Source organism: Ovis aries, chromosome X (genome assembly GCF_016772045.2).
Source record: "Ovis aries strain OAR_USU_Benz2616 breed Rambouillet chromosome X, ARS-UI_Ramb_v3.0, whole genome shotgun sequence".
NCBI lineage: Eukaryota > Metazoa > Chordata > Mammalia > Artiodactyla > Bovidae > Ovis > Ovis aries.
In genome coordinates, this window is record NC_056080.1 from 13,110,379 (window position 1) to 13,137,746 (window position 27,368).

General features: G+C 40.7%; 1 protein-coding gene across 2 annotated transcripts in view; it reads left to right on the top strand.

The window, feature by feature from the left end:
• The window catches only part of MOSPD2 (motile sperm domain containing 2), an 89,713-nt gene extending 69,621 nt beyond the window's left edge, over window positions 1-20,092 (top strand). Inside the window, exons 9-15 of one of the 2 annotated variants that reach the window (XM_012106241.5) lie at window positions 3,804-3,980; window positions 4,758-4,870; window positions 6,866-6,962; window positions 7,745-7,841; window positions 8,222-8,351; window positions 16,979-17,081; window positions 17,602-20,092. In XM_012106241.5, the coding sequence (XP_011961631.1) occupies window positions 3,804-3,980; window positions 4,758-4,870; window positions 6,866-6,962; window positions 7,745-7,841; window positions 8,222-8,351; window positions 16,979-17,081; window positions 17,602-17,739 (855 nt within the window). In that variant the 3' untranslated portion in view covers window positions 17,740-20,092. The remainder of the gene's footprint in view (window positions 1-3,803; window positions 3,981-4,757; window positions 4,871-6,865; window positions 6,963-7,744; window positions 7,842-8,221; window positions 8,352-16,978; window positions 17,082-17,601) is intronic. The other variant, XM_004021920.6, reaches the window with a different exon arrangement.
• Window positions 20,093-27,368: the final 7,276 nt, after the last annotated feature.

Consider the following 27,368-nt stretch of genomic DNA (forward strand, 5'->3'; position numbering starts at 1 on the left):
ACTCTTGAGAGTCCCTTGGACTGCAAGGAGATCCAACCAGTCCATTCTGAAGGATATCAGCCCTGGGATTTCTTTTGGAAGGAATGATGCTGAAGCTGAAACTCCAGTACTTTGGCCACCTCATGCGAAGAGTTGGAAAAGACTCTGATGCTGGGAGGGATTGGGGGCAGGAGGAGAAGGGGATGACAGAGGATGAGATGGCTGGATGGCATCACCGACTCGATGGACGTGAGTCTGAGTGAACTTCAGTAGTTGGTGATGGACAGGGAGGCCTGGCATGCTGTGATTCATGGGGTCGCAAAGAGTCGGACACGACTGAGCGACTGAACTATACTGAACTGAGTGTGTTTTTCATTTCACTTATTGTAGTTTGCTTTATTTGTTCTTTAGATATTTTAGGTGTTTATTAAACATTTTTTCTTTCTTCTCAGTCTTTGCCTCCATTCTTTTTCCAAGATTTTGAATCATCTTTACTGTCCGTACTCTGCATTCTTTTTCAGGTAGATTGCCTGTCTCCACTAAACATAGTTGTTGTTCTGAGATTTTATCTTGTTCCTTCATCTGGGACTTATTCCTCTGCTGGTCTCATTTTGTCTGACTTCCTGTGATTGCGATTTCCATTCTGCAAGCTGCAGGGTTGTAGTTCGTTTTTGCTTCTGCTCTCTGTTCCCTTGTGGATGAGGCCATTCTAAGAGGCTCGTGCAGGGAATTCCCTGGTGGTCCAGTCGTTAGGAGTCCACACTTTTACGTGTTGAGTACACGTGTTCAGTTCCTGGTTAGGAAACAGATTCCACAAGCCATACAGCATGGTTAAAAAAGAAAAATTATTTAACAGGCTCGTACAGGCTTCCTGTTAGGAGGGACTGGTTCCTGCCAACTTGTGGGCAGAGCTGAGTCTTGTGTCTCTTTTACCGAATCCAAGTTTGCTCTGGTTGCTATGACAGGCCAATTAACCGAGAAATGAGGTGTTGAGGCAAGGAATACGAGTTTCTTTGGAAAGCTGACAGACTGAGATGACAGACTACTGTCTCCAAAAAGCCATCATATCAGGGTCTGGATGCCAGGTTCTTTTTATAGAGCAGAGATGGGAGAAGGTGGGGAAGTCAAGTAAAAGTTCCATTAATCTTGCAAATATCTCCTGGAATAGCCAGCCTCGTGGAGAGGATGCATTAATTCCTTCCTGTAGCCATCCACAGGTGGACAGGGCCTGGAACAAAGGCATTTTGGTTTAACATTCAGGCAGTGGGGCAGGGTTCCCCAAGGCAGCCCACTATGTATGGACAGTATCCTTTTCGTGAACAAAAGCCATGGGAAGCAAAGGTTAAAGGAGAAGAAACAGAGCCAGCGTGGAGTCAGTTCTTCCCAGTAACAGTTGTGCACTGTCAGTGTCCATTCCACAGTCTTGTAGAAAAGGGGGCCATGACCATTCTAATTGCTTCCTGTTGCGTCTTGTCCAATTGATGTCTCTGGGAATGTCTGCCATCAGTGCCAGTGTTCCAAATGTTGCTGCTTTTGTTCCTATATGGGAAGTGTCTACTTTACACCTGTACAGTTAAACAATATTCACAACCTAAAAGTTAAGAGTTATGTTCTTTTCAGTGGGAATTTTGAGGACTTAAGGCCTGAGAGGCAGCCACTCAGGTAAAGAATTTAGCAACTTTTCTGTGGATGTGAAGATACAAGAGTCAGGGCTCATTGAAATCATTTCCTTGACATGTACCTCAGGTATCTGGGGCCTATAATCCTGTATTGTCATATCCCGAGTTTCCTCAGGACTCACCATAGCAAGTGGCTGAAGTCTGATGGCTGCTGGATAGGAGACATTCTTCTCCTTCCTGAGTGTCCTAGGGCCCACCAGCTCATGTTGGGCAGGGGGCTGCAATTGCTGATGGCTGATATGGCAGGAAATATTCCATTTCTCAGATCCTCCCCTCTTGGTCAGGAATTTAACCAATATTTGGGAGACAGTTTATGATGAAATTTTGTCCCATGACACTGGGTGGCCCCTCCCAGATCAGGCAAAAATACTTAATATGCCACTCCAGGTGCTAATTTTTGGATTCAGTTCAGTTGCTCAGTCATGTCCAACTCTTTGTGACCCCTTGAACTGTAGCACATCAGGCTTCCCTGTCCATCACCAACTCCCAGAGCTTGCTCAAACTCAACATCTATTGAGTCGGTAGACCCCCATCAATAATTAATGATTCTCTAGATCTAATTATGATCCAGGAGACATTTTCACTTATTGCTTCTTCCCATACCTAGAATCACACTATTACAATTATTTTATGTTATCAATGTAATGTATTTCCTTAAGATGTTTAGCAAGAGAAGTTTCTTTGAAGGCCTGTTTGCACACTTGGTACTATGATAGACAACTCATCTTATAAATGAGGCAGGATATAAATAATGCAGCGAGCAACATTTACGAAAACATAATGCAGCGGGAAGACACAAAGCACAAACATTTTGGAGACAAGAAACAAAACAATGATTCATGTAACTAGTTGTAATCCAGTTGCAATAATCAGGCAACGGTTAAAAGTAAAAAAAAAAAAAAAGATCCGACATGGAGTCACTTCTTTCCTGTAAGACCTCTAGTGAGCAAGATCATGTGAAGGGGTGTGTTTAGTGGGCACCTGTGGGCTCAGGAAGACTTCATGCAGACTGTCTGCATGGACTGTGTTGCCACCCCATTGTTTGGTTTGAGGCATCCCAGCATTGGAACCTATAGGCTATTGGGAGGGACCAGGTTTTAGTGAGGAAATGGCGGCCTGCAGGAGGGTTCACACCCATGAATACTCTCCAGAACTACGACCACCAGTGTCTTTGTCCCCACAGTGAGCCATAACCACCCCGTCTCAGCAGGAGATCCTCCAGTATTAGCAGGTGGATCTAACCCAGGCTCCTATGAGGTCACTGCTTTTCCCCTGGGTCCTGGTGGTCACAAGATTCTGTGTGTCACTATTGAGAGTGGAGTTTCTGTTTGCCCCAGTATTGTGGAATTCTTACAGTCAAATCCCATTGGCCTTCATAGCCAGATGCTCTGGGGGCTCCTACTCCCAATGCCAGACCCCCAGGCTGGGGAGCCTGGTGTAGGCCTCCGAACTTTCACTCCTGTGGGAGAACCCCTGTGATACAGGTATTTTCATTTGTGGGTCACCCACCTGGCATGTATGGGATTTGATTTTTACCATGCTTGTGCTCATCCTACTGTCTCCTTATGACTTCTTGTTTGTCTTTGGATATAGAGTATCTTTTTTGGTCAGTTCTAGTGTTTTATTCTCAATGGTTATTCAGCTATTAGTTGTGATTTTGGTGTTTTCATGAGAAGAGATGAGCTCACATCCTTCTACTCTGCCATCCTGTCTCAGCCCTCAATCAGAAATGTTTCATTTTTTTATAAATATTTTTATGCCTTCTAGGTTTCATGTTGTACTTAAAAAGGTCTTTCCTTACTTAGGTTTTGTGTTTCTTCATTTTGTTGTTTTTAATCCCCCTATTCCTGAAACTTACATGGTTTTTAAAAAATACACACATTTAAAGCTCTTACCTATCTGAAATTCTTTCTGGTATAAAGAATGAGCTGAAGATCCAACTTGGTTCTTTTACAGATGGCTGGCCAGTTGTCCCACACCACTTATTGCATTTTCCCATGCTGTTTTGAAATGCTTGCTTTGTTTTAAATTTCACTATCTAATTAACTCTGTTTCCTTGGCCAGAGGAATGGATTTTAACTTTACTAAGAGAATTATTTCTCTACCCACCTCTCAGCAAGCTGATACAAAATTCTTTTTTCTCAGGATCCTTTCAAGTATAGCTACCCACCACTTGTAGATGATGATTTCCAAACACCATTGTGTGAAAATGGGCCTATTGCCAGTGAGGATGAAGCTTCAAGTAAAGAAGATATAGAAAGTGATGGCAAAGATACCTTGGAAACAATTTCTAATGAAGAACAAACAACTCTTCCTAAAAAGGTAATTTTAACAAAAAAAATTTGAGAGACAAAAGATGTGATCTCATCCCACCAGCTGGCTATGTGAATTTAGATAATTCACTAAACTTGCTGCCCTTCTATATCTTGAAATGTAAAAAGAGCAAGGATGACACTAGCTGACGGTTAGTACCACTACATTATATAAAAGGCTGATTCCATGCTTTGTATAAAAACACCTTGAAAGAATCCTTTTATCCAAAAAATGTTTTATCTAAAATAAAAGTAACTTAAAACATACCCTTGATCTACCCCCTCTTTGTCACTTTTAAAGAGCACTGAGTTGTTATGTTTTAATATCAGGAACTTGACAGAGATATAAATATATTCTATGTAGAAAAGATTTTAAAATACATAAGGGAGGGGAATTCCCTTATGGTGGTCCAGTGGTTAGGATGCAGTGCTCTCACTACCCAGGGCCCAGGTTTAATCCCTGGTTGGGGAATTAAGATCCCACAAGCTGTGCAGTGTGGCCAAAAAAACTAAAAATAAAAAGACTCTTAAGAGAAAGACCATGTTACATTTTCTAAAGGGGCTTCTTTATATAGTAGGCACTCAAATATAGGTTAATGATCTGATTATTATATCTAAATTATATATTTAACATATAGTAAACCTAGCTTAAAGATTATAATTTGGATCGAGTCACTATAATGCTTACTTTGTGACCTAATGAACTGCCTGTCACTGCCTGTGTGAAACTCAATTTTTTTATCTTTTTTCATATATATATATATATATATATAAAATTTGTCTTTAGGGTAACATAATGGAACCTACTTCCAAAGCAGATGAGAATGAAAAAGTTGATTCCAAAATGAAAACTTTCAAGAAACCACTGAGTGTGTTTAAAGGGCCCTTATTACACATCAGGTAATGGCTGAGGATTTTATTAGCTATGCTTTTGTAACATATCTTGATTGTTTTGAGAGAACTGCAAAGTTAAGAAAATTTCTGGACTGTTTTTGAAACTGTGGAAATGTAAAATTAAGGGGTATCTGAAGACTTACCTTGGTTTTCAAACATAGTGGATATTTGTAGCTACCTTTTTATTATTTATTCTGTTGAGTTTGTTTAAAAGGCCTTTATCCCACATTAGGTAAATAATGAATACTCCCATATTAACAACAAATCTGAATGACATACATTTTTCTCATTTTATTGATAGTGTTTGACTTGCATAAGTTTGAGGTTGCCAGAAATGACACTGAAGTAGCCTTTTATTAATTTAACTTTCCAAAACTAAAGCTGAACCAGAAAAATAGGATTTTTACCAAAGCCAAATTTCAGCACATCTCTATTTTTCTCTCCAGGGTGTTCAGTCCAAAAAATTAGTATCATTTCTTTATCATTATGTAGAGACCTTTCTCACTTGGGTTGGTAAATGTATATAGCCTTGTTTAACAGTGCTTTATCAACTGTCTTTAGTAACGGCCTCCTGTATCATTTTATATCCCTTTACTTGAAACCTTTCTATATAACTGTTAAAGACTCATGAACAGTAGAGCCAGACATTTTAAAGATCAAATTTGAAACTCTCTAATTGACAAGATTGATTTGTTGACACATATTTTGATTACTGTTATATCTGGATTTATCTTCACCATCTGCATGAGTGTGTGTGTGGCGGGTACAGGGGGAAACACACATGCCTGTTCTCCTTTCCATGGTTTTGTTTTGTCCTTTTCCCTGCTTCAGAATTTTTTTCCTCATTTCCCCCTGTACTAGTTTGCAAGCTAGTTTTTTTTTTCCTCTGGAGGCGTCACAACCTTAGTTCCTGGGCTACTGCTATTGAGATATGGCTGGAAGAGCCAGCTAGGGAGAAAGCCAACTCTGCAGTGCCCACGAGAAAATCACAGTGCTTTTCCTCCACAGACCTGGGGACCTAACCAGCCTCTGTCTCCCCAGACCTTTTCATGGTTTTTGTGCTGGGTACTGAGAACAGTTGAAGACAGAAACTTCCTATCTTTTCTGTGGTATATTTCACGTGGGTTTTTAAAGGAAGCCAGCAGTCATGCCAATTTATCTGTTGTCCAAAGCTAGGCACAGCTCTCCAGGGAGAGCTCTTATTTAACAATGTGTGTTCTCTACACAATTCCTGATATAAAATGAGTCTGTTTAAAGATGGAGCTCAAAGTCAAGGGCTATCTGGCAAATTCACCTTTTTATTTAAAAATCATGGTCCTTTGTACTGTTTGGAGAGGCACCTGATACAATTTAAATTTAGCTCATGTAATTAAATTACACAAACTTTGCTTGAGTCTTTTTATTTTTATTTTAGATCATGGGCATTACAGTGGCTAATAACAGTAAAAATTGCATTTTGAAGCTTACTGATTTTTTTGACCAATTTTCCTGTAGTTCCCACGGCAAATCTTATGTTATTCTCCTTCCATGTTACTTAGAAAAAAACTATAGTCAGGAATTATTCTGTTACTTAAATATATCTCTGACTTTTTAAAGTTGGTGTATAGATATGTGCCCCATTCTAATGTTTGTAGTTAGGTAAAGTTGAAGTGGCAATTTCTTCTCTGGTTCTTATCTGTCACCTGCCAAAGAGTTTCAGTAAATAAACCTTAAGATGGTGCTGGTTACAGGACTAATTCAGAATCCTCCTAATTCTCCCTTCTGTTCCTGCCTATTTTTCTTTTAGATCTTGGGGGAAACCATAGGACTTTTCAAATAGCATGCATTCAGTCAGTCAGTAAGATTAAAATACAAAATGTATTAGGTAATTGTTTTGTAATCTTCTTTGATGAAATCTCTTCATACAAATGGGCATAACCAGATATTTTCCTTCAAGCTGATGATTAGATTTGTCATTTCTTCTGAGCAATACCAATGCCTTATGCTTTTATTACCATGTAGCCCAGCAGAAGAACTCTATTTTGGAAGTACAGACTCAGGAGAGAAGAAAGCTTTGATAGTGTTGACAAATGTAACAAAAAACATAGTGGCATTTAAGGTAAATATCTGAAAGATAATTTATAAGTTATGTGTGGAAATTGAAAGATTGATAATTTTGAGCTTGCATGTTTTTATTTATGATATTTTTAGGCTTGTTAAACTGCCTTTTAGCTCTGAGCTTATCTAAAATGTTCCCTTGAGGTCTGTATCTGTCTATAATATGCAGTAATAGGATACTGTCCAAATTAGTCCCAGGGTTTAATGTTTGTTATTTAAAAAAAAAAACCAATCCTTTTTTCATTATATGAATAATAAGTAAGAGTGAAAAATAAAGCTATAAAATCAAAAGTGCATTTCCCCCCAAGTGTGGTATATTCTGGAGTATAGTTTATACTGGATACTAACCTGATGCTGAGCAGTAAGTATAGCAGGACTGAGCCCACTATTGCCCATATGGTAGGTTTTACTTCCTTAAATCATCTACTTTCTGGATGTTCTTTGATTATCTAATGTTTTTCAATTTCTAAACACTGTTGTAAGACGTATTCTAATGTATGTTGTTTTTTGGAATATGAAATATTTATCCTGTTAACCACCTGAATTTAATAATTAACAGTTGGGCTCATTTTTTTAATTTAAGAGGAAGGCTCAGTGACAGTTGGACTGATGAATGTTTCTTCCCAATAAATTGAGGTGCTTTTTACCTGTTGATGGGAAAAGATACATTTTAACCACCAAGGTGGTTTTATAGACTTTATTAACTGGTTTTTAAAAGTCATTTTTCAACCATTTCCCCCCAAAGAGCATGAAAGTTATTATGACTACTGTCTTTACAAACAGGTGAGAACAACTGCTCCAGAAAAGTACAGAGTCAAGCCCAGCAATAGCAGTTGTGACCCTGGTGCATCAGTTGATATAGTTGTGTCTCCCCATGGCGGTGAGTTGTCATCTGAGTGGCTGCAACAGGCTATTTATGGGGGACCTAGGGCTGGGTGATGAGTCAGCCGAGCTCAACTGGAATCTCGAAACTGGACTGTCAGCAAGTCACCTCACCATACTCCGGCCAACTGTAAAACGAGATGGTTGAATGAGTCTCAGCAAAAAAACTGAACAACTAAACTTGCTGAAACTAATGCCAGCTGAGATTGAATTTCAAACCACAGAAGTCCTCATCTTTATAGGAGAGCTGCCTGTTTTACAATAGTTCCATATTATTCTTTTTCCTTAGTGGTGTTTTCTAGAACAATGCCTAAGCCACATGCCCAACCCTTTGTAAAGGTTCCTGTTTATGTATTAACTTGCCCTTTTGGAATGCAGGTTTAACAGTCTCTGCCCAAGACCGTTTTCTGGTAATGGCTGCAGAAATGGAACAGACATCTGGCACGGGTCCAGCAGAATTAACTCAGTTTTGGAAGGAAGTTCCTAGAAACAAAGTGATGGAGCACAGGTATGCTTTTTGACTCATAAGCTCTCAAACTGCAATGGGAAAAATCCCAAAGAGGGATGTGCCTACCTGGGCTAGGCAGGCATTCCTTCCTTCTTGCACTTGGCAGACACTAGGCTTACACTGTGGGCCCCAACTGCTGAAAGGCTCTAGGGTGCCCAGGTGAATGGGACCTGGAGTGGCTCTAGGATTGCTAATAACAGAGACTTGCTGGCCAGTGCAAGATTCTGGATGTGTCAAAATTACAAGCACAGGTGTTTCTCTTCCAGCAGTAAACCTTTGTAGGAATGCTCAGTTTATGTACCAGAATGTTTGCTGCAGCATTGTTTGTACTAGTGGAAAATGAAAAAGAGCCTAAATGATCATCAGGAAAGTAACAGCAAAATACATTCGAGAATAGCCACACTAAGGAGTACTCTGCGGCCATTCAAAAGAGTGTACTATGTCTGTTTGTTCTGATATAGGAAAAAGACATCTGATATAGTATTAGGAAAAGAAAAGAACCTACTCACAGAAAAATATGTATGACACTTATTTAAGAGGAGAAAACCCTGACTGTATAGGCATTTACACATGTACATCTGTGCATGCATGCAAGTCATTTACATCTTAAAAAGATATATAGGTAAGAGAAGGTTGGTTATGGGTCTTTTTATTTTTCCCAGTGTGCCCAGTTTTGCCCCCCAAGGGACAGTTGTTGGTCATAACTGAACAGTGGGATGCTGTGGGCATCTAGCAGGTAGACACCAGGGATGCTACTCAGTGTACCCCTCTGCACAGGGTACACCCCCCCCCCCCGCCACCGCTGAAGAATGGTGCAGCCCAGAATGTATTGAGGAAGCTCAGTTGAGGACAGTTAAGATGGCTACTCTGATGGTGTTTGAGTAGGACATAAAGGAAATGAGAGAAAGCCATGTAGGTAACTGGGACAAGAGCTTTCCAGGTAGAGAGAACCACAAATGAAAAAGCTGTGTTCCTGGCCTGTGTGAGGAACAGCAAAGTCATTGGAGCCTAAATCAAGTAAGGTGGGTGGCAGGGGCCAAATCATTCCCATAGTGAGAACTGCTGACTCTAAGAGGAGGAACCATTACCTGGTGCTGAGCAGAGCCACGAGGTAAGTGACTTACGTAAAGGATTCCTCTGGGAGGCTGTGTAGAAAATAGACTGTGGGCAGACACTTAAATAGAACCTCCTATATGCTAGTACTGGCGTAAGTGTGTTACTCATTTATTCATTTAGTTAGTAGGACAACTCTGCGTGCATGCTTGGTCACTTCTGTCGTGTCCAACTCTTTGTGACCCCTATAGACTGTAGCCCGCCAGCCGCCTCTGTCCATGGGATTCTCCAGGCAAGAATACTGGAGTGGGTTGCCATTTCCTTCTCCATAGGGTCTTCCTGACCCAGGATCAAACCCGTGTCTCTTAATGTCTCCTACACTGCCAGGTGGGTTCTTAACCACTAGCGCCACCTGGGAAAGTTAGGTATAGGTAATTATTTTTCTCTATAGATGAGAAGCTAGGAAGTCTATTAATGGCTGTGGTTGATTTTAATCTACAAAAAAAAGAGGTTATGTAACACATAATGACTGAAACAGAATGTGAGAGGACCCATACTAAGAAAGAATGTTGGAGAGGAAGCAGGGCCCAGAGGAGGAGCTTGGTCACCATTGTAAAACCACAGGGAGAACATTGACCTGATGTGAAATGCCTTGGACGAGATTATCATTTTCAGGTCATTCATAGGTAAGAGAGCAAGAAAAATAAGAAAGGGTCTAGAAAGACAAGCTGTATTTCCACTAGGCTAGGTCTGACTTTTCCCCAGTGAAAGAGGGTAAAAGTTACACTTAGACCTAGCCTAGAGGAATATTTAGTGGCCAATCAAAGGAGGACAATACAGGGAGTCAGGAGGGAAACCAGTAAGTGAGCTGCGCCCTCAAAACCCAGGTTAGAGTATGTTTCATGAAGGAGCAAACTGCTACCAGTGTCTGTCAAAGATGACATGTGAGTGGTGGCCACTGCTGATGACATCATAGAGGTCACTGATGACCTCACAAGGATCAGTTTAGTTGGCAGGAGTCAACTGCCCAAGAAACATAAGTAGAGAGTCTCCTGAAGGTTTGGCTTATTTAGGCAGGACCAGGGTCATCTTTAGAAGGAAGAACGTGTTGTGTTTGGGGTTTTTAGTGGGAGCTGTTTGAGCACTGTTTAAAACCACGGTAAGAACAATTTCAGAAGGAGAAGCTGACCTTACAAGGTAAATCACTGACCATGAAATTCCTGAGAAAGAAGGAACAAAACCTAGAACCCAGGTAGAGGTCAGCCTTAAGTCAAGAGGGAGAAGGGAACACAGATCCTAGATAAGGCTCGTGCTGGTTGTGATGTGTTTTTAGGTTGTGATGTGTTTTTAAATGGAGTATTTAGATATTTAAATTTCAAGTTATATTACAAGAGGGCCTACTTTTGAAGTGCTTATGAAACCATACCTTAAAATTACCAGGTTTTTTTCCTAGTCTTGTTACATATGAGTTGTTTTGTTGTCTTATTTTGTAAATCAGTTCCTAATGGCTTGCTGTTCTATAACTGTCAAAAGAGAATCCATCACTTACAGAAACAGGGAGACTTGGTGGTTTAGCACTGAAGGCCAGGTGAGAGCACTGCTTCCCATGTAGAAAGGGTGGTTTCCTTCAGATCCTTAGATTGGGTGAATTCTATTGAATACTATTAAATACCTTATATAAAAGAAAACTTCTCATAGGTTATTGAGGACTGTGTATAATTGTGTTCTTTGATTGTGCAATAAAGCTAGAAGATGTAGGAAAGGGAAAATAATTTCTCCTCTACCCTTCTAAGTTCTTGGCTAAGACCCACTGTATAAAGGACAGATGCACAGGAGAGAAACAGAGAAACAGAAGTTTCATAACATGGACACCTCCTGTAAATGCGGGAGAAACCTAGGAAAACTAAATTACTCACCCAGATGGTGCAGGCCATCACCACCTCCAGCTGAAGACCAAAGAAAGCCAGTTCTGAGATGCTGTCAGGGAAAGCACGGTAAACATGGGTAAGTAAGGCTATTGTGCCAATTGAGGCAAGTTCCTCTCTTCTTGAGGTCCCCAAAGTATCCTGAGGTTCCTGAGCTTGCCAGGAAGTGACTTTCCTTACTCCCCTAGTAAGGCTGTCTGAAAACAAGGTACCAGGTGAGTTTTTCCCCAAGTGTCTCTAGTTCCTTACAGCCATCTGCTCATACCTGTCTTTATGCATTTCATTTTCAATATGACATTTGAGTCATAAACCTTGATAATATAACCATGTTTCCAATTGTGTCCTGTTACAAGGGGAACAGATTCTCATTGAACGTATGTAAATAACTGTATCACCATGAAAATGAGAATATCACTAAGTGTTTCCAGATTTTGGAGGGATCAGGTATGGAAAAACATTGTCTCAATTCTGCTTACAAAGGTATAATTTACCAAATTGCAGTAAATCACAGATACCATAAGAGAAAAAGTTTTCCTTAAATCTGGAGAAACAGAACATTGTATTTCTAACCAAAAGTCATAAAAATTATAATCATTTTCATCAGCTTCATTCAATTCCATGTTATTAATTTTTGTTCTGCTTTGAGTCCAGTTTTTCCATTAGTTCTGGAAATTCCTACCCAGTTCAGTTTTATAATTTTGAAGTTATCAGAAACCTGAATCCTACAGTATTTGTCAGAGTCCTTTCTGTGAGTCTCTTTGAAGATGAAACATGTATCTCTACAAATACAATCAAGAAGGTTTAGTATTCTTATTTGACAATGTGTCTCACGTAATTGGGGGCGTCCCTGGTGGCTCAAACAGTAAAGAATCTGTCTGCAATGCGGAAGACGTGGGTTTGATTCCTGGGTCAGGAAAAGCCCCTGGAGAAGGAAAGGGTAACCCACTCTTGCCTGGGAAATCCCATGGAGAGAGGGGCCTGGCGGGCTACAATCCATGGGATCACAGTCGGATAGGACTGAGCGACTAACACTTTCACTCACATAATTTAATCTATCAAATAAGCCTAAGTGGTTTAATATATTTTTATAATGAGAGAAAAAACATCTTTCCACAGAGGCCCTGTGGAAAGTCCCGAAGTTAGTTAGAGGTCAAAAAGATTTCATTTAGAATTTGATGTGGGGAAGCTTGTCAAAAATACCAAAAGGTTTGGACACTTGACTAAATAGAATCATAAATTATTATGGAACAATACTTACATATCCAATTAACCAAAGTGACAGTTAAATTTCAAAGGCAAATACAGATGGTCACATAGTTGTGACCAAAACTTAGCTCTTAATCTTTAAAAGACTGTTTGCTAAAGTCTTGATGATAAAGATAACTAGAAACACAGGAAATCATTTTAATACAATAAAATCTTTGATTTCTAGGCAGATTACTTAGAAAGGGTAAAGAAAAACCTTTCACAATCTCCTAGTGGGGGCAGACCAGTAGTCTAATAAAACTGTCCTTTAACCAATAAATGAAAGAAAATTTGTTTTATGTACTTACACTATTAAGCTTATTTTTAAAACCCTTAAAACAAATTTATTCAATTTTAGCGCTCTTGACTATGCAAGGTAACATTTTCTCTTCCTCTCTCTTCCCAGCTTTCTATATGCCTTTAGTTTGTCCTTTATTCTCCTACTTTCTATTCTGAAATAACTAGCTTTACTTTAGGATATAATTACTTTCACTTCTCTTAGTCAAAAATATCCCAACTCTTGCATACGGAGTTATTATACTTATTTCTAGTATTATAATTTTCATAACTCTTAGAAACTAATTTCTAGTGGAAACAAGCACTTGCAGTCTGTTACACCAGCATTCTTTAAACTGGCAAATTTATGAATATAGTTCATCATTTCTAGAAACAGATGTTTCCTCCTAGAATAGTTTTTTAACATGGCACAAGATATGACTATGTCTTATGTATCCAAATATCTTCATTCTGTACTAAGAAGCCCAAAGTAGATAAACCTATGTTTAGTAATGTTTCAGTATTTTATCTTATTTGGAAATGACCTAGATATTCAATTAATTCCCTATCATTTAACTTAGCAAAACTCTCAACTCTCAAGCAATCAAAGATATTTGGAAAACTATTTTTAAGAAATATAAAACATCCTCAGTGCTGAGAAGCTCACCTACAAACTTTTATCCCTGTGACTTGTTAGGTCAAGTGATTTAGATAGAATTGTTCAGTCTACTCATAAAAACATCGAGGCACAGTGTCAGCCATCATCCCAAGCTGTTTTTCTTGCTGACAGATTTTGTAACAGAGCTAACATGAGCTTATTTGAGTAGTAAGTCCAGGTAGAATAAAAGTTGCATCTCTTGTTGTATTCATCTTGATGACGTTGAATTAAACCAACAAACTTAACCCAGCTTTTTATTTACCAAAAATTATCCCAGATCACATGAACTTGGAAAAAAAAATTGGGGTTTCTATATTTGAGAGTTCTAGGAATATTTAATTTGAAAACCACTTTTTTTCTTTATGCCACTTAAATAGAACTTTTATGAATTAGTTTTTACAGTACCATGCAGAGATAGAAAAGTACCACACATTTGTTAACACATATATAAACACATGTAAACAGATGCAAACAGATCTTAAAGCTTTGGTTCTAAATTTTTAGCCCTGGTTTTTGGTACAGTAACACAAAACTCACTGGCTTATAAAAGAACAGGTGAATCCAAATTGTGTTTCTGGCAGCTGGAGTAAGTTTACCTTCTCAGGGTGCTAAGATATATTTTTTAACTGATATATATATATATATATATATGTATGTATGTATATGTATGTTTTTTTCATTTGTCCAGTTTCAAAATAGCTCCTTTTTTGCCTTCTGATGAGAATCATTTTCCGAGAATTTGCATTTCTAAAAGCTGGCTATCATGTCCTAAAGAAGGTGGGGACAGAAAATTTACATCACAAAGGCACTGAGAAAGTATCTTTAAGTTTTTTGCCTGGAGTTTTGGGGGTACTTTGCCTAATATCAGAGGTTTAGAGTAATTACCATATAAGTTTTTCCAAGTACAGAACAGTTCTATTTCCAGTGTCCTGGTCTTTGACAATGCCTACAGGTATTTCGAGATATTAATAAATAGGGCAGGTTTTCGAACTGGTTAGGATAAGTGAACACTGAATTGCTTCTAGAGCTGAATTTCTGGCTTTGTAAAGATTTGCAGGACAAAGACAGTTGCTTTCAATGCCTCAAAAAATTGGATTGCAGCCTGAATGATATCAAGGGACTGACCTGCCCATCCAACTACATTTTCTTCAATTTGCTTTATATCAGGGAGAAGATTTCCAATTAAGATGGAAATCAAATGATTTCTGTGTTCTGGAGTTTCAGGGCTTAATGCAGCATGCTTTACAAAATTCAGATAAAGCATTCAACAAGGCCTTTGAATGCTCTCCTTTTTCTGAGTGCACAATTCAGCCTTGGACCAATTCACCTTCAGGGAGGGGGTGGGGGAAGCCTTTACTATTGCTTCTATCAGCCTCTGAATATTGGTTTATCCATTTCCTGATAATTTGGGAGGAACTGTGGTCATATTTCCTGTGTGAGTGTACCTGTTTTCCCCAGGGGGCCATCTGGTGTATGTGATAACTACAGTATAATTGTGGATGTTAAGAACACCCCTGCACAGCCAGTCAAGGTCCCTGGGAGCGAGGAACTGATCTTTTTAACTCTTCTCTAAATTTGATAGATATGTTCTAAAAGTGGAGGTAAAAAGAACTTTGTCATTTCATCTTGCTAAGGATGTCCCTAAGCTGACTGCCATACTCCTTCATGTCCTCCTTTCAAGTTAGTCTTTCCCTAGATAGCAAAGAAGTTAATTGTTTAGGATGAGAGCTCTGAAACATGTTAAACACTAAAAGTTTCTCCAATTCGAAAGATCCATCATTTGGCCATTGATAAGTAACATCTTATGTTACTTTCAATAGCAACCCACACCAATAAGCCTTTTGATGGCTTAACCATGGATGCAAGAGGCATCCCAAAACGGGGTGCTTTTAAAGATGCAGCCGTCACAAAATTCAGAAAGCTCACTTCCAGAGTTAGCCTCAGGAAGCCAAGACCTTCACTGTCACATGTGCTAAGGACAGTGTTATGAGAAGTGTCTCCAGTTTCCCACAAGAATGTGGTAATGCTCTCAGTTACAAACCTCCTCATCTGTGACACTGGGTGGGCGCTGTAGGAACAGGACTTCTCCAGCACTAAAGGAGGCAAGGTTGCAAGGACAAGGGCCCTTTATGCCAAACTCCCACAACAGCTGGAAGGATCAGAGAAGGCCGCTTATCACTTTGTGTCTTGGATCCCCAGCCTATGCAGTTGGTCATGAGATGCATGTAGATACGAGCATCATCTAGCTGGCAGCGACCAGAGAGAATACTCTCAATGGTCGTAAAGCCAAGCTCTCAGGACAGAATGATACAAAAGCAAAGTCTCACCTGTCCTGTGGTTCTCCTTATGCCAAACACCACAAAAGATAGAGATAAAACAACCACCATCTCTGGGAGGAAAAAGGACCAGTAGAAAACAGAAGTCCTGAAAATAAAAGTCTCTACCAGAGTCATGACACCTAAGGAACTAGCTGACACTTATCTTCTCCTGCTAATCTCTACTTGGAAAAGAAGGGGCAAGGTGAAATGTTTACCTTCGTCTCTCAGCTGCCCCCAGAGTGAAATTCCGGAGAGAGGACTGTAGTAAGAATCCTTACCCTCTCTGGCTTCTTCCGTATTTCCAGGGTCTCATTTGCAGGGTCCCAAGCGAGGATGGTGTCCCGGCAGGTCCCATGGGAGATTGCCAACCTGTAGGAGAGGAAAAAGACTTCACCCTTTACTTTTTTGGGTTCTTGACTGAGACATCCCCCAGCCTGCATAATCATAGACAGATGAATAGAAGAAAACAGGAGAAAAATAGAAGTTAAATAGCATGTATAACTCCTGTATACTGGAGGGATACCCAGGAAAACAGTGAAACTCCCTGAAGTGGCCCATGACATCACCTTAAATATCTCCAACTAAAGATAAAAGATGATGTTAGGGGTGAGGGACTGGGAGGTGAGCAGGACAAGCATGGTATACACAGGTAAGGTTGTCCCACATACTTAAGTCCCCACCTTCTCCACTGATAAGAGTGTCCAGAGGTTTAGAGTCATCCTCCTCTTTCTGCTGTAGAGAAGGTGACTTCTTGTGTAAACTGTAAATGTCTCTCACAGAAAGGTAACTGCTCTTCAGTCCATGGGGTCATGGACTACATTGCTGCAGTCCCTGGGGTCGCAAAGAGCCAAACGCGACTGAGCTGAACTGATTCAGTTTCCAGAACTTTTCCTGTGTCTGCTTTTTCTTAGAGAATAACCAGCTCAAGATAAACCATGTGCCACAGAGGCATACTTTGAGGGGATGCCAAATTCTGCTGCCCTTCGAAGATAAATACACACTGAGTGGCTCCGTTAGGTATCTCTGGGCAGAGAAGTGAATGCTTTCCCCTCTGTGACACACTTCTGTGTTTACTTTTTTCACCTTATATTTTACTTTTTTAATAATTCATTAACAGCTTTAAGAAGTTACGTTTCCCTTGGATTTTCATAGGTTACGATGCCATATTGTTGACAGCTATAAACCATCTAGTCTTACATGGAAAGATCACGCCTTTAACATGTCAGTTAAAACCAGCGAAGACCTCTGCCATCAGGTAAGTGTTCTTTCTTCCCAACTAAAACAGTCCTTAATGTTAATCAATATTAGAAATCCATTTTTCCCCACTGACATAAGGAAACCTTTTGGCATAGACATGACAGAAATGCTCTCCTCTTCGTGAAGGGAAACCAGATCAGAAATGGTAAGCGGTGAGTTACTTTCAGAGAGCTGTTTCTTTCTGAAAGCTCATTGAAAAACATGATCTCCCAGAAAAGGTACTGTGTAGTGCATTTACATTTGAAAAAGGTGGAGGGCCTCTTTCTGAAGAGTTGGTTTCAGTACCTCCAGGAAATCATAGCTTTGCTCCTTTCTCAACTTGAAAATTAGACCTTTTCGAAACAAGAATAAAGAGAGGCACATCTCACCAGCCAAGGCTAATTCCTCATCGCCTTTCCACCCAGCCTCTCAGAGTGCACGGACTCTCCCGTACTTGTTTGTGGGGTTTCTAATACTCGTTTGTCACGCACATGATTAATGTACTGATGCAGACCTTTCATCCTCTTTTCCCTCTTCAGCTCAGTCGTTTGGTAGCGAGCACTAGGAAGCTTGAAGACCAAGTCCAACAATGTATCCGGTTCCAGCAGCTGCTACTTGCCCTAACTGTGCTCTTGCTTACCTTTATGGTTTCTTTCTTCTATCTGTTGCACGGTTAAAGAAGTGGGCCTTAGTGGGAGCAAGTGTCACACATCTGTGCTTCCACCAAGGAGATGTACGGCATTTAGGGGCAGAATTGAAACATTCTTGAAATAAACGAGTCGAATAAGCAAACACTGAAGAGATTGATTATGAGAGTCTATGGGTAGTAGTCAAGTAAGTAAAGGCATAGCTGTTGTGTGACTTAATAGTTTACAGATAATTTATTTTCCCCTCCTGAATACTTTTAAAGCTTGTTTTATCATATATATATATATATATATATGTTTATATATATATGTATGTATGTATATGTTAGCTGAACAGAAAAGTAACTTGCTTTGTTGCAGCCAAAACACGTCATCTGCTTTTTTTTTTTTTTAAACAGTTACTATAGCTGAGCCAACTTAGTTTTTCTATACTGTGTATATAGAACAATGTATATTGAAAAAAAAAGACGTACTTATACAGAGTCATTTCTGTAACCAGGACTTTGTCATTTTGAGAACTACTAACACGTGCTAGTTGATGATCTTTTGGAATGTACAACTACTTAATGCCAAACCACCTTTAGCCTTTGTTTCCTATCCATCTTCCTTAAAGGCCTCCCTGCCTTTTATTAATCTCAGACTTTGTATTGAACAATCACATTCTCATTGAGGTAGGCCTGGGGAACTAAGTCTGGTTGGATTTTCTCTGAAATCTGTCAGTAACATCTGGAAGGAGAACCTCTCCAGTCCTTTTTATGCAGTTTCATGTTGCTCTCTGGCTGAACACATACCTTTTTGCTTTACCGATTAGAAAGGCCTGATCCTCCATAGGACCATCTTCACCTTCTTTTCTAAATGAAAGGAGTTAGATAAACATATTTTTTGAAAAGTTAATTTTTGAAAAAGATGCCTAGCAGTATAATTCATTTACATTTCAGTTTCTTGTTAAAATCAGGCATGAGAGGGGAACTTGACAAAAGACTCGAGTATTTAAGGGGGGGGGAGTGAAACTTAGGTTGTCAGTTCTCCATTTTAGAAGTGAAAAATATTACTTGGTGATCGACTGTCCAACCTTCAGACCAAGGTTAACTGACTTGATCTTCCACCTTTGTCAACAGCAATACTGAGGACAGTTCCTCAATTCCTAACATGAAACACCTCGCAGGAGCAGAGCCTAATAAAAGTAGTTTGTTTTCTCATCAGTATAACCAGTTTGGGTCCCTGTTGCTTCACATGTAAATCTACTTTATATGAAAGACAAAACATGGTCTGTAAAATAAATTTTGAGTTGTGATTGAGCCACGTTTGGAGAATGTTTTATTCTGAGGTTGCAGTGTTGGCGGCCTTCATCTTGAGAACTTGATGAATCCAAAATGGCATTATGAAGAATGAAAAGAGAGACTTCCTTGAAAATTGGCCTAGGAAATAAAACCTTAAATGGATACTGGTCTGATACTTTGTCTTAATTTGGGTTTTTCTGTTTCAGTTTGTCACCTCCAGACGTGAAAGTGACTGCAGTCCACCCTAAGTACTGTTCATAGTTTCTCCCTGTGTGCACAGCGGTTTCCCCTTATATGGTAGATCGCTGGCTTTACTATAGTCTAATCCCAAATTGTCTATGTGTTTTGTTCTTTTGCAAATAATGTGGAAATAGTCAAAATTGGAAATGTATTATGTTTCATGTGAAAATTACATAAACTCACTAAAATGTTTTTCCCTGATGTCTGGCCAGTTGAATTTAATAACATATCTTGTTAACATTTGTGTGTCTATTAAATGTGACTAAGCAAAATGTACTGAAAATTAACCATAAAATCAAAGGTATCTAAACTTTTGTACTTGTCTTGATTGGTTACATATATTTATATTTGATTTTATTCTGTCTTCCTTTGATTTTATTTAATCACGTTTGTATGATTATTTTGAGTACTCTATTATAATTTTTTAATATGTCATTACCTGTTTATGACCAGATTACCAAGGACCAACATTTAGATTTAGAGTGTTTTCACTTGGGAATGGAAATTCACAGTTTCCATGAAAACATTAATGAAGTATCATTATAGGCAAGTAGCCTAAAAATACAATTGCTGGTAAACCTAGTCTCAAATTTCATAATATACCATAACTGTTTTTATATCTTGCCACTAATTTTGACTGGATTTAATAGCACTTTATTGTACAATTGCGAAAAAAAAAATATATTCCTAGAATTGTTGCCAGTGTAATTTCTCTAACGTTCTGGTGCTTTTCATATATTTTCAGTATTTTTATTACTATATTGGTATTTTCTTTGTATAAATTGATCAAAAGAACATGCTTTCTATTTTAATATGTTTTAGAAAAATAATTACATTTATGCAATAAATATCATCAGGAAAAACCTCTGGTCTCTAATTCATAAAGCATCTTAAAAAATCAATGCTCAGGCTCACACTGACCTTTCAAAAATCACATTAATTTCTCCTGGACCTGCTTACCTTTTTATAAGGAGGGCACTGCAGAATTCCAAAGACAGTTGTGGTTTCGGGAGAACCCAACCTCATTGTATCTTGTTTCTTGTCGCCCAGGGTCAGGGTCTGCTGCTCGGGGCTGCTCTCCATTTTCCTGACTCAGCATTGGCCTCACTGTCAGAGCTGGGCCTCCATTGTGGAACATACCACTAGAGCGGCCACCCAAGTGACAAATCACCCCACATCCCCCATCCTAGTACCCACACACCTGGCTGCCGGGCACGTGGCAGGAAGTCCCTGCGAGAGGGCATCAGAGTGGCTGGGGGTGGGGGCAGCCCTGGATGGGGACCGCAAAGGCCCTGGGGAGTGTGTGGGCTCCTTGCCATTGGAAAACACAACTCCCAAGTGCAGCTCCATAAAACAGAACCAAAAGGACAGGTCCATCTTCTAAACTGCAAAAGAGAGAGAGAGAACCACCTGAGAAATTAAAAATAAAGCCACTAAGACCAGTAACCTATAAGGGAGCCTCGTACCTACCTGGGACAGTGAGGGTGTGACCTTTCTCAAAAGACAGTTTTCCAGGGATCAGAAGAGCTAGAAAAAGATCAGTTACTTTACAGCAACCCAGCTCTCTAGATTTTTACTAACAACTTGAGGTTTCTTGATGTCAGCACCACATGGGTCCTCAAGAAGCACAGGGCTCCCCTTTTTCTCCTTGGACCATGAGCACAGAAGGGAAATCCTCCCATCTGTCTCGACTGGGGCGGGGGTAGTAGGGAGTGAGGGGTTCTGGGTTCCAGTCCCCTCACTGACATTTGATTCCTGCGTGACTCAGGAATGTTCATTCACCTTTCTGCCTCAGTTTCCTCATCCCCAAGTGCCTGTAATCATCAGAGGACTATTTCCCAAGAGGAGTGTGAAAGGGAGGAGATCTTGCATTTAAAGCCACCCTGGAGAGGCTCGTCTGGCTCTGCTGATGGTGCCTCCACCACCTTCCTTCCCAGCCCCTAGAGCTTTTCACACTGGGGTTGGTCTTCCTGAACATCCCATCTCACTCAAAGCCACACGTCAGTGCCCCAGGCTTTCCCTGTTTTGTTCTAGCCCTTTCTTGGTCCATCACTGAATTCTGCTTTCTAGGTGAAGGGACACATGGAGAAAGCCAGTGAAGATCGGCTGCCTTGAACCCTGTGAAGGAGTATCCCCCACCAGTCAGAGGAAGGCTTGTTTTGACGTTTCCTTCCGCCATGGCACCCAGACCCCTCACAACACCGCACCCACACCCTAAACCACAATATTCCACCCAGAACAGTTTCCCCCTGTATTTGTAACAATTCTATAAAATATTGCATAGGATCCTTTATATCTTCATGACAATTCCATCTTTAACACTGACTATAATTACTTCCCTGTGATGTCCGAAGATCCTCTTCCCTACCCCTCTCAGGTCCCCTGCCACACTAAGACTAATCTCTGGCACATGTTACAATATTTGAGACAACTGGTTCAGCTGGCAAGAATATAAAGAACATCTCCCTGACCCACAGAAATGAGATCATGTACCCTTTCAAGTCTTTGTAGACTTGAGAATTTGAGGGATGCTTGCAACTACGAGTTGTTCACGTTCCTTTATTTGAACAGTGTGAGAAGACATAAGATCATGTGTTTTATAAATGTGGAAACCAAAAGCCTGAGAACTCATCCTTTTTCCCAAGGTCACAGGCTAGTTGGTTTCAGAGCCAAGAGTTGAACTAGTCTCCCAAGTCCACTGCTTGTTACAACCACTCAAAACTGCCTCGACTGAGCATCAGGTTAGCATACTGAAGGACAGGTCTGATAACTTCACATTCCCTAAACAGCAAGAGAGGAAGAGGAGAGAAGATAGCATACTTGAGAAGCAAAGTTGACAAAGCACAAATAACCACTCAAGACCCCTGGCTGGAAAAGTTTCTTGGTATTCTAAGCTACAGACAGACCTCATTGAAAAGGGTTTGAAAGGTACAGGTTAATGTCCTGTTTACTTTGATGGAGGGCTGTGTTGTGCCTCATCAACTGTCAGAGAGGTTTATCCATCAGTCTATAGAAGGGCATCTAGCAGGGGGCAGCTACTAGTTGTCTCAGCCATAGTCTAGTCACCTCAAGGAGTTGTATTTAATGAAATCAAATCATGTAAGTTTTCTATTAAAGTGAAAGTGTTAGTCACTCAGTCATGTCCAACTCTGCAACCCCATGGACTGTAGTAGCCCACCAGGCTCCTCTGTCCTTGGGATTCTCCAGGCAAGAGTACTGGAGTGGGTAGCCATCCCCTTCTCCAGAGGATCTTCCCAACCCAGGAATCGAACCTGGGTCTCCTACATTGCAGGCGGATTCTTTACCATCTGAGCTATGGCCATGTAACAAATTACGATAAACTCAGCATCTTAAGCAGCCCAAATTATTTCCTAGTTCACATGGCTGAGTCTGGTACACCACGGCTAGGTTCTCTGGATAACGTCTCACAAGACAAATCAAACTGTCAAGTCACCTGGGTCCTCTGTGGAGGCTTAGCTGGATAAAGGTCCACTTCCAAGGGCTCACCTGATTAGATCAGACCTGCCCAGGACAATCTCCCTTCTGATGAACTCAAAGGTAACTGATTAGAAACATCACGTCTGGGGACTTCTCTGGTGGTCCAGTGGCTAAGACTCTGTGCTCCCAGTGCAGGGGTCCTGGGTTCGATTCCTGGTCAGGGAACTAGATCCCACATACTGCAGTGAAGGGTGAAGATTCTGAGGGCCATAACTAAGACCTGGTGCAGCCAAATTCATATTTTTTAAAAAAGAAAGAAACATCACATATGCAAAATCCCTTCCTCTGTGTAAGCTCGGGATAAGTGTTATTCCATCACATTCACGAGCCCCAGCCCCCTCTCAAGGAGAAAGGGTTATACAGGGTGTGTGTCGGGTGAAATCAGCAAGCTCAACCAATATGGTCCCCTCATTTTACAGATCAGGAAACAGAGGATCAGAAAGCTGACCCAATCTTACCTAGTCTGAGTGCTCTGAATTCACAGACGTCCTGCACATGAAAGGAAACAGACTAGAACTTTTGTGTTAGGCACCAGATGATAGGTGTGGAGGACAGTATGTCTCTATCCCAGCTGGTTTCCTCTACTCTCATAACTTCAGTGCACACAAGAATTCAAACTTTTGTAAATAATCTGTTAAGGGAAAGAATGCCACCACTATGTCAAATGTCGATTCAGTCATTAAAAAAAAAAAACAAGAAACATTCTCACAATGAGTTCATGTGCTGGGGCAAACAGGACTTCCAGTAATTGTGTGCTTTTGTCAAAAAAAAAGCTCCAGTGAAAAACTTTTTTTTTTTAAACTTTCCCTTTTCTTTCAGAATAATCCATTTCAGTTAGTTTCAGTTAGTTTTCTTAGACCTATATATACTCTATTAAGGTAGCTACAAGAAAAGGTTAAAACAAAGGGAGGAAAAAAACTCCTTTCCTTATGGAGACTTGCCTTGTGACTCCCAGCATAGTTACTATCTAATCTACTTTGGATCAAAGTCCAGTGCCTTGAATTCTATTATGCCAGAAAGTCCTCTGCAAATTTGCAGGTACTCCTAGAGCTGTGTATGTACATGTGAGTGTCAAAAAATCTCAGTAGTTTCTGGAAGCCACTCCAAACTCCTTCTACGTGGATTTGCAACTGCCCCATAAATTCTAACTTGATGTTCCCCTCTATGTAAGTATGTAGCCTTGTTTCTTTCTGACTGCAAGAAACTTTAAAACCACTAATATTATGATGATCCCCTTTTGCAGAATCTCAGACTATAACAAACTAAGAAGTGAATCATTTGTCTTTCTCATGCCAACACTCTTCTCTTTTCTGCAGCAAATCCTCACCCTAATACTGTCACAGAAATTCATTCAGTAGAACTTCCTATTTGCAGTTCAATTTTTCCTGAACCACTTTCGCCCACTAACAGGCAAGTGTGCTTGAGTCAAATACCAAATCACTGTTCTCGGTCATAAAATAAATGTCAGAAATGTGTTTTAGGTACTTTTCCAACTCTGTAACTCCAGAGACTTCTTTTTAGGGAGGTGGAGAGGGAGAAAGTTATAATTAAGGGGAATAACAATCCGATGATGCAGTCTACCCAAACTTAATTTTTTTTTTCACGCAACTGAACTAATAAGTTGCTTAAAAGGAAACTGATGTAAAAAGCAAAGCTTCGTTGCAAACCAGTATTTACTGCTCTGAGATCTCTTAAATCACTTGAGATCTTAGTCACCAGAGGTGGGGGTGTGTCTTATAGAGATTCAAATCATAAAGTAAGTGCTTAGGGAAGAATTTAGTCAGAATTTTCCCTCAAAATTCATTAGGAAGATGCCAAAACAGAGATGATATAGTAACCATATTCTGGTGAGTCTAAACCTTTTTAACAGCAGATAAAGCATTTGGTTTGCTTCATTTGGTGGTAGTGGTGGAGGTCATGTAGTATAATAAATACATGCAATGAGTCTTAAAACTAGAATCACCATCAACAAGATTCTCTTGGGAGACACAAGAAAATTGCAATGACTGAAAGGAAAACATACTGACCATTCTATACACAGTGGAGTATGATCGTCTTGATTCTAAGGGTTGAGAGCCAGATATAAGTGAGGTTGCTTACATAGTTAGGGCCAAAGTCAGAAATGAAATATGGTCTTCCTCTTAGATAAGCCTCTTTAGGAAGGGTCCTCACCATATCTCCACTTGCATCTTGCTCCGTGCTCACTCCATCCTAGTGTCTATTACCATCACTCCAGCAAAACAATACTTGCTAAGTTCGAGCAATGACCTCCTTATCAGGTCACCCATTGCACGTGCTTCAGTCTGAATCAGAAATGACTCCATGCAGCAGGGTTTGAGTGTATCAACCTCGAGGTTTCTGACACAACAAACTCCTGCTTTTCTTTTCTCCCTGCCTCCTCTTCCTCCACCATGTCTTTAAGGCATTCAAGTTACAAGTGGGCTCTCTTTCCTTTCTTTCCTAAGGTGACCTCCTCTATACGCAGACCTGCAGTTAGCATCATGGCAACCCACTCCAGTGTTCTTGCCTGGAGAATCCCAGGAACGGGGGGAGCCTGGTGGGCTGCCGTCTATGGGGTCGCACAGAGTCAGACACAACTGAAGCAACTTAGCAGCAGCAGCAGTTAGCATCAGCCAACCATTAACCTTCTGATGGTCTAACCATACCTCCCCCACTAGGTCTTAGACATATGTGAGTAAAAGTCGCTCAGCCGTGTCCAACTCTCTGTGACCCCATGGACTGTTCATGGAATTCTCCAGCTTTGTTCTTCTTTCTCAGTATTTCGTAAGGCCTCTGTGGTTCCATACAATACTGGAGTGGAACTGCCAAAATACTGGAGTGGGTAGCCTTTCACTTCTCCAGGGGATCTTCCCAACCCCAGAATCAAACCAGGGTCTTCCACATTGCAGGCGGATTCTTTACCAACTGAGCTATCAGGGAAGCCCAAGCAAGCACAAGGAGCCGGGTGTGCTGGGAGCAGGGCCCAGGGTGACACATGGCGGCCTGAAGGAATAGGGGGCGACCCCCCCCCACCCCATTGCCCCAACTCAGCAGTTCCAGGTGACCATCAGAAAATGTCAAAAACAACTCATGATCCTCGCCCATACCCAGTCTTCCAGGTGCCATCTCAATGGATAGTACCACCCTCCATCCATGTAAAACCAAGTACCCCTAAAACCGAGTTAATGATTAACCTCTCTATCCAAAACCATATTCCCTTTCTTGTTCTGCACCCATTCCCCCTCAAGATTGAGGAATATCAAGGAAAATGGAGGGTCATAACCAAGCAGGACCCTGTGGGGCCTTCCCAAGAGAGACCCTCTCCCCACCATGCCCTCTGCCTGCCTCTTGTTTATAGAAAAACTTGAGCCTTTTAGGCCTTCCCAGAATTCCAAAAAGCAAATTCAATCAGAGGAGTGAGAAAATGCAAAAACAAAGGGAAACAAGCAAGCAAGACAAAATGACAATAGCTTAGTCACTGAACAATATCAAGGACCTTTTGTTCCCCCTCAGGGACTATTGGAGAAGGAAATGGCAACCCACTCCAGTGTTCTTGCCTGGAGAATCCCAGGGACGGGGGAGCCTGGTGGGCTGCCGTCTATGGGGTCACACAGAGTCGGCCACGACTGAAGTGACTTAGCAGCAGCAGCAGCAGCAGCACCAGGGACTATAGATAATATTCTTAGTCATATCCTTGAGCTATTTTGAAAATACTGAAACTCCCATCAGCTGGAAGAAGTTAACTGTAAATCCATTATGATTATACAGTGGAAGTGAGAAATAGATTTAAGGGCCTAGATCTGATAGATAGAGTGCCTGATGAACTATGGAACGAGGTTCCTGACATTGTACAGGAGACAGGGATCAAGACCATACCCATGGAAAAGAAATGCAAAAAAGCAAAATGGCTGTCTGGGGAAGCCTTACAAATAGCTGTGAAAAGAAGAGAAGCGAAAAACAAAGGAGAAAAGGAAAGATATAAGCATCTGAATGCAGAGGTCCAAAGAATAGCAAGAAGAGATCAGAAAGCCTTCTTCAGCGATCAATGCAAAGAAATAGAGGAAAACAACAGAATGGGAAAGACTAGAGATCTCTTCAAGAACATTAGAGATACCAAGGGAACATTTCTGGAGAAGGCAAAGGCACCCCACTCCAGTATGCTTGCCTGGAAAATCCATGGACGGAGGAGCCTGGTAGGCTGCCGTCCATGGGGTCGCTAAGAGTTGGACACGACTGAGCAACTTCACTTTCACTTTTCTCTTTCATGCACTGGAGAAGGAAATGGCAACCCACTCCAGTATTCTTGCCTGGAGAATCCCAGGGACGGCAGACCCTGGTGAGCTGCCGTCTATGGGGTCGCACAGACTCGAACACCACTGAAGCAACTTAGCAGCAGCAGCAAGGGAACATTTCATGCAAAGATGGGCTCAATAAAGGACAGAAATGGTATGGACCTAACAGAAGCAGAAGATATTAAGAAGAAGTGGCAAGATTACACAGAAGAACTGTACAAAAAAGATCTTCACGACCCAGATAGTCACAATGGTGTGATCAGTCACACCAGAGCCAGACATTTTGGAATGTGAAGTCAAGTGGGCCTTAGCAAGCATCACTACGAACAAACCTAGTGGAGGTGATGGC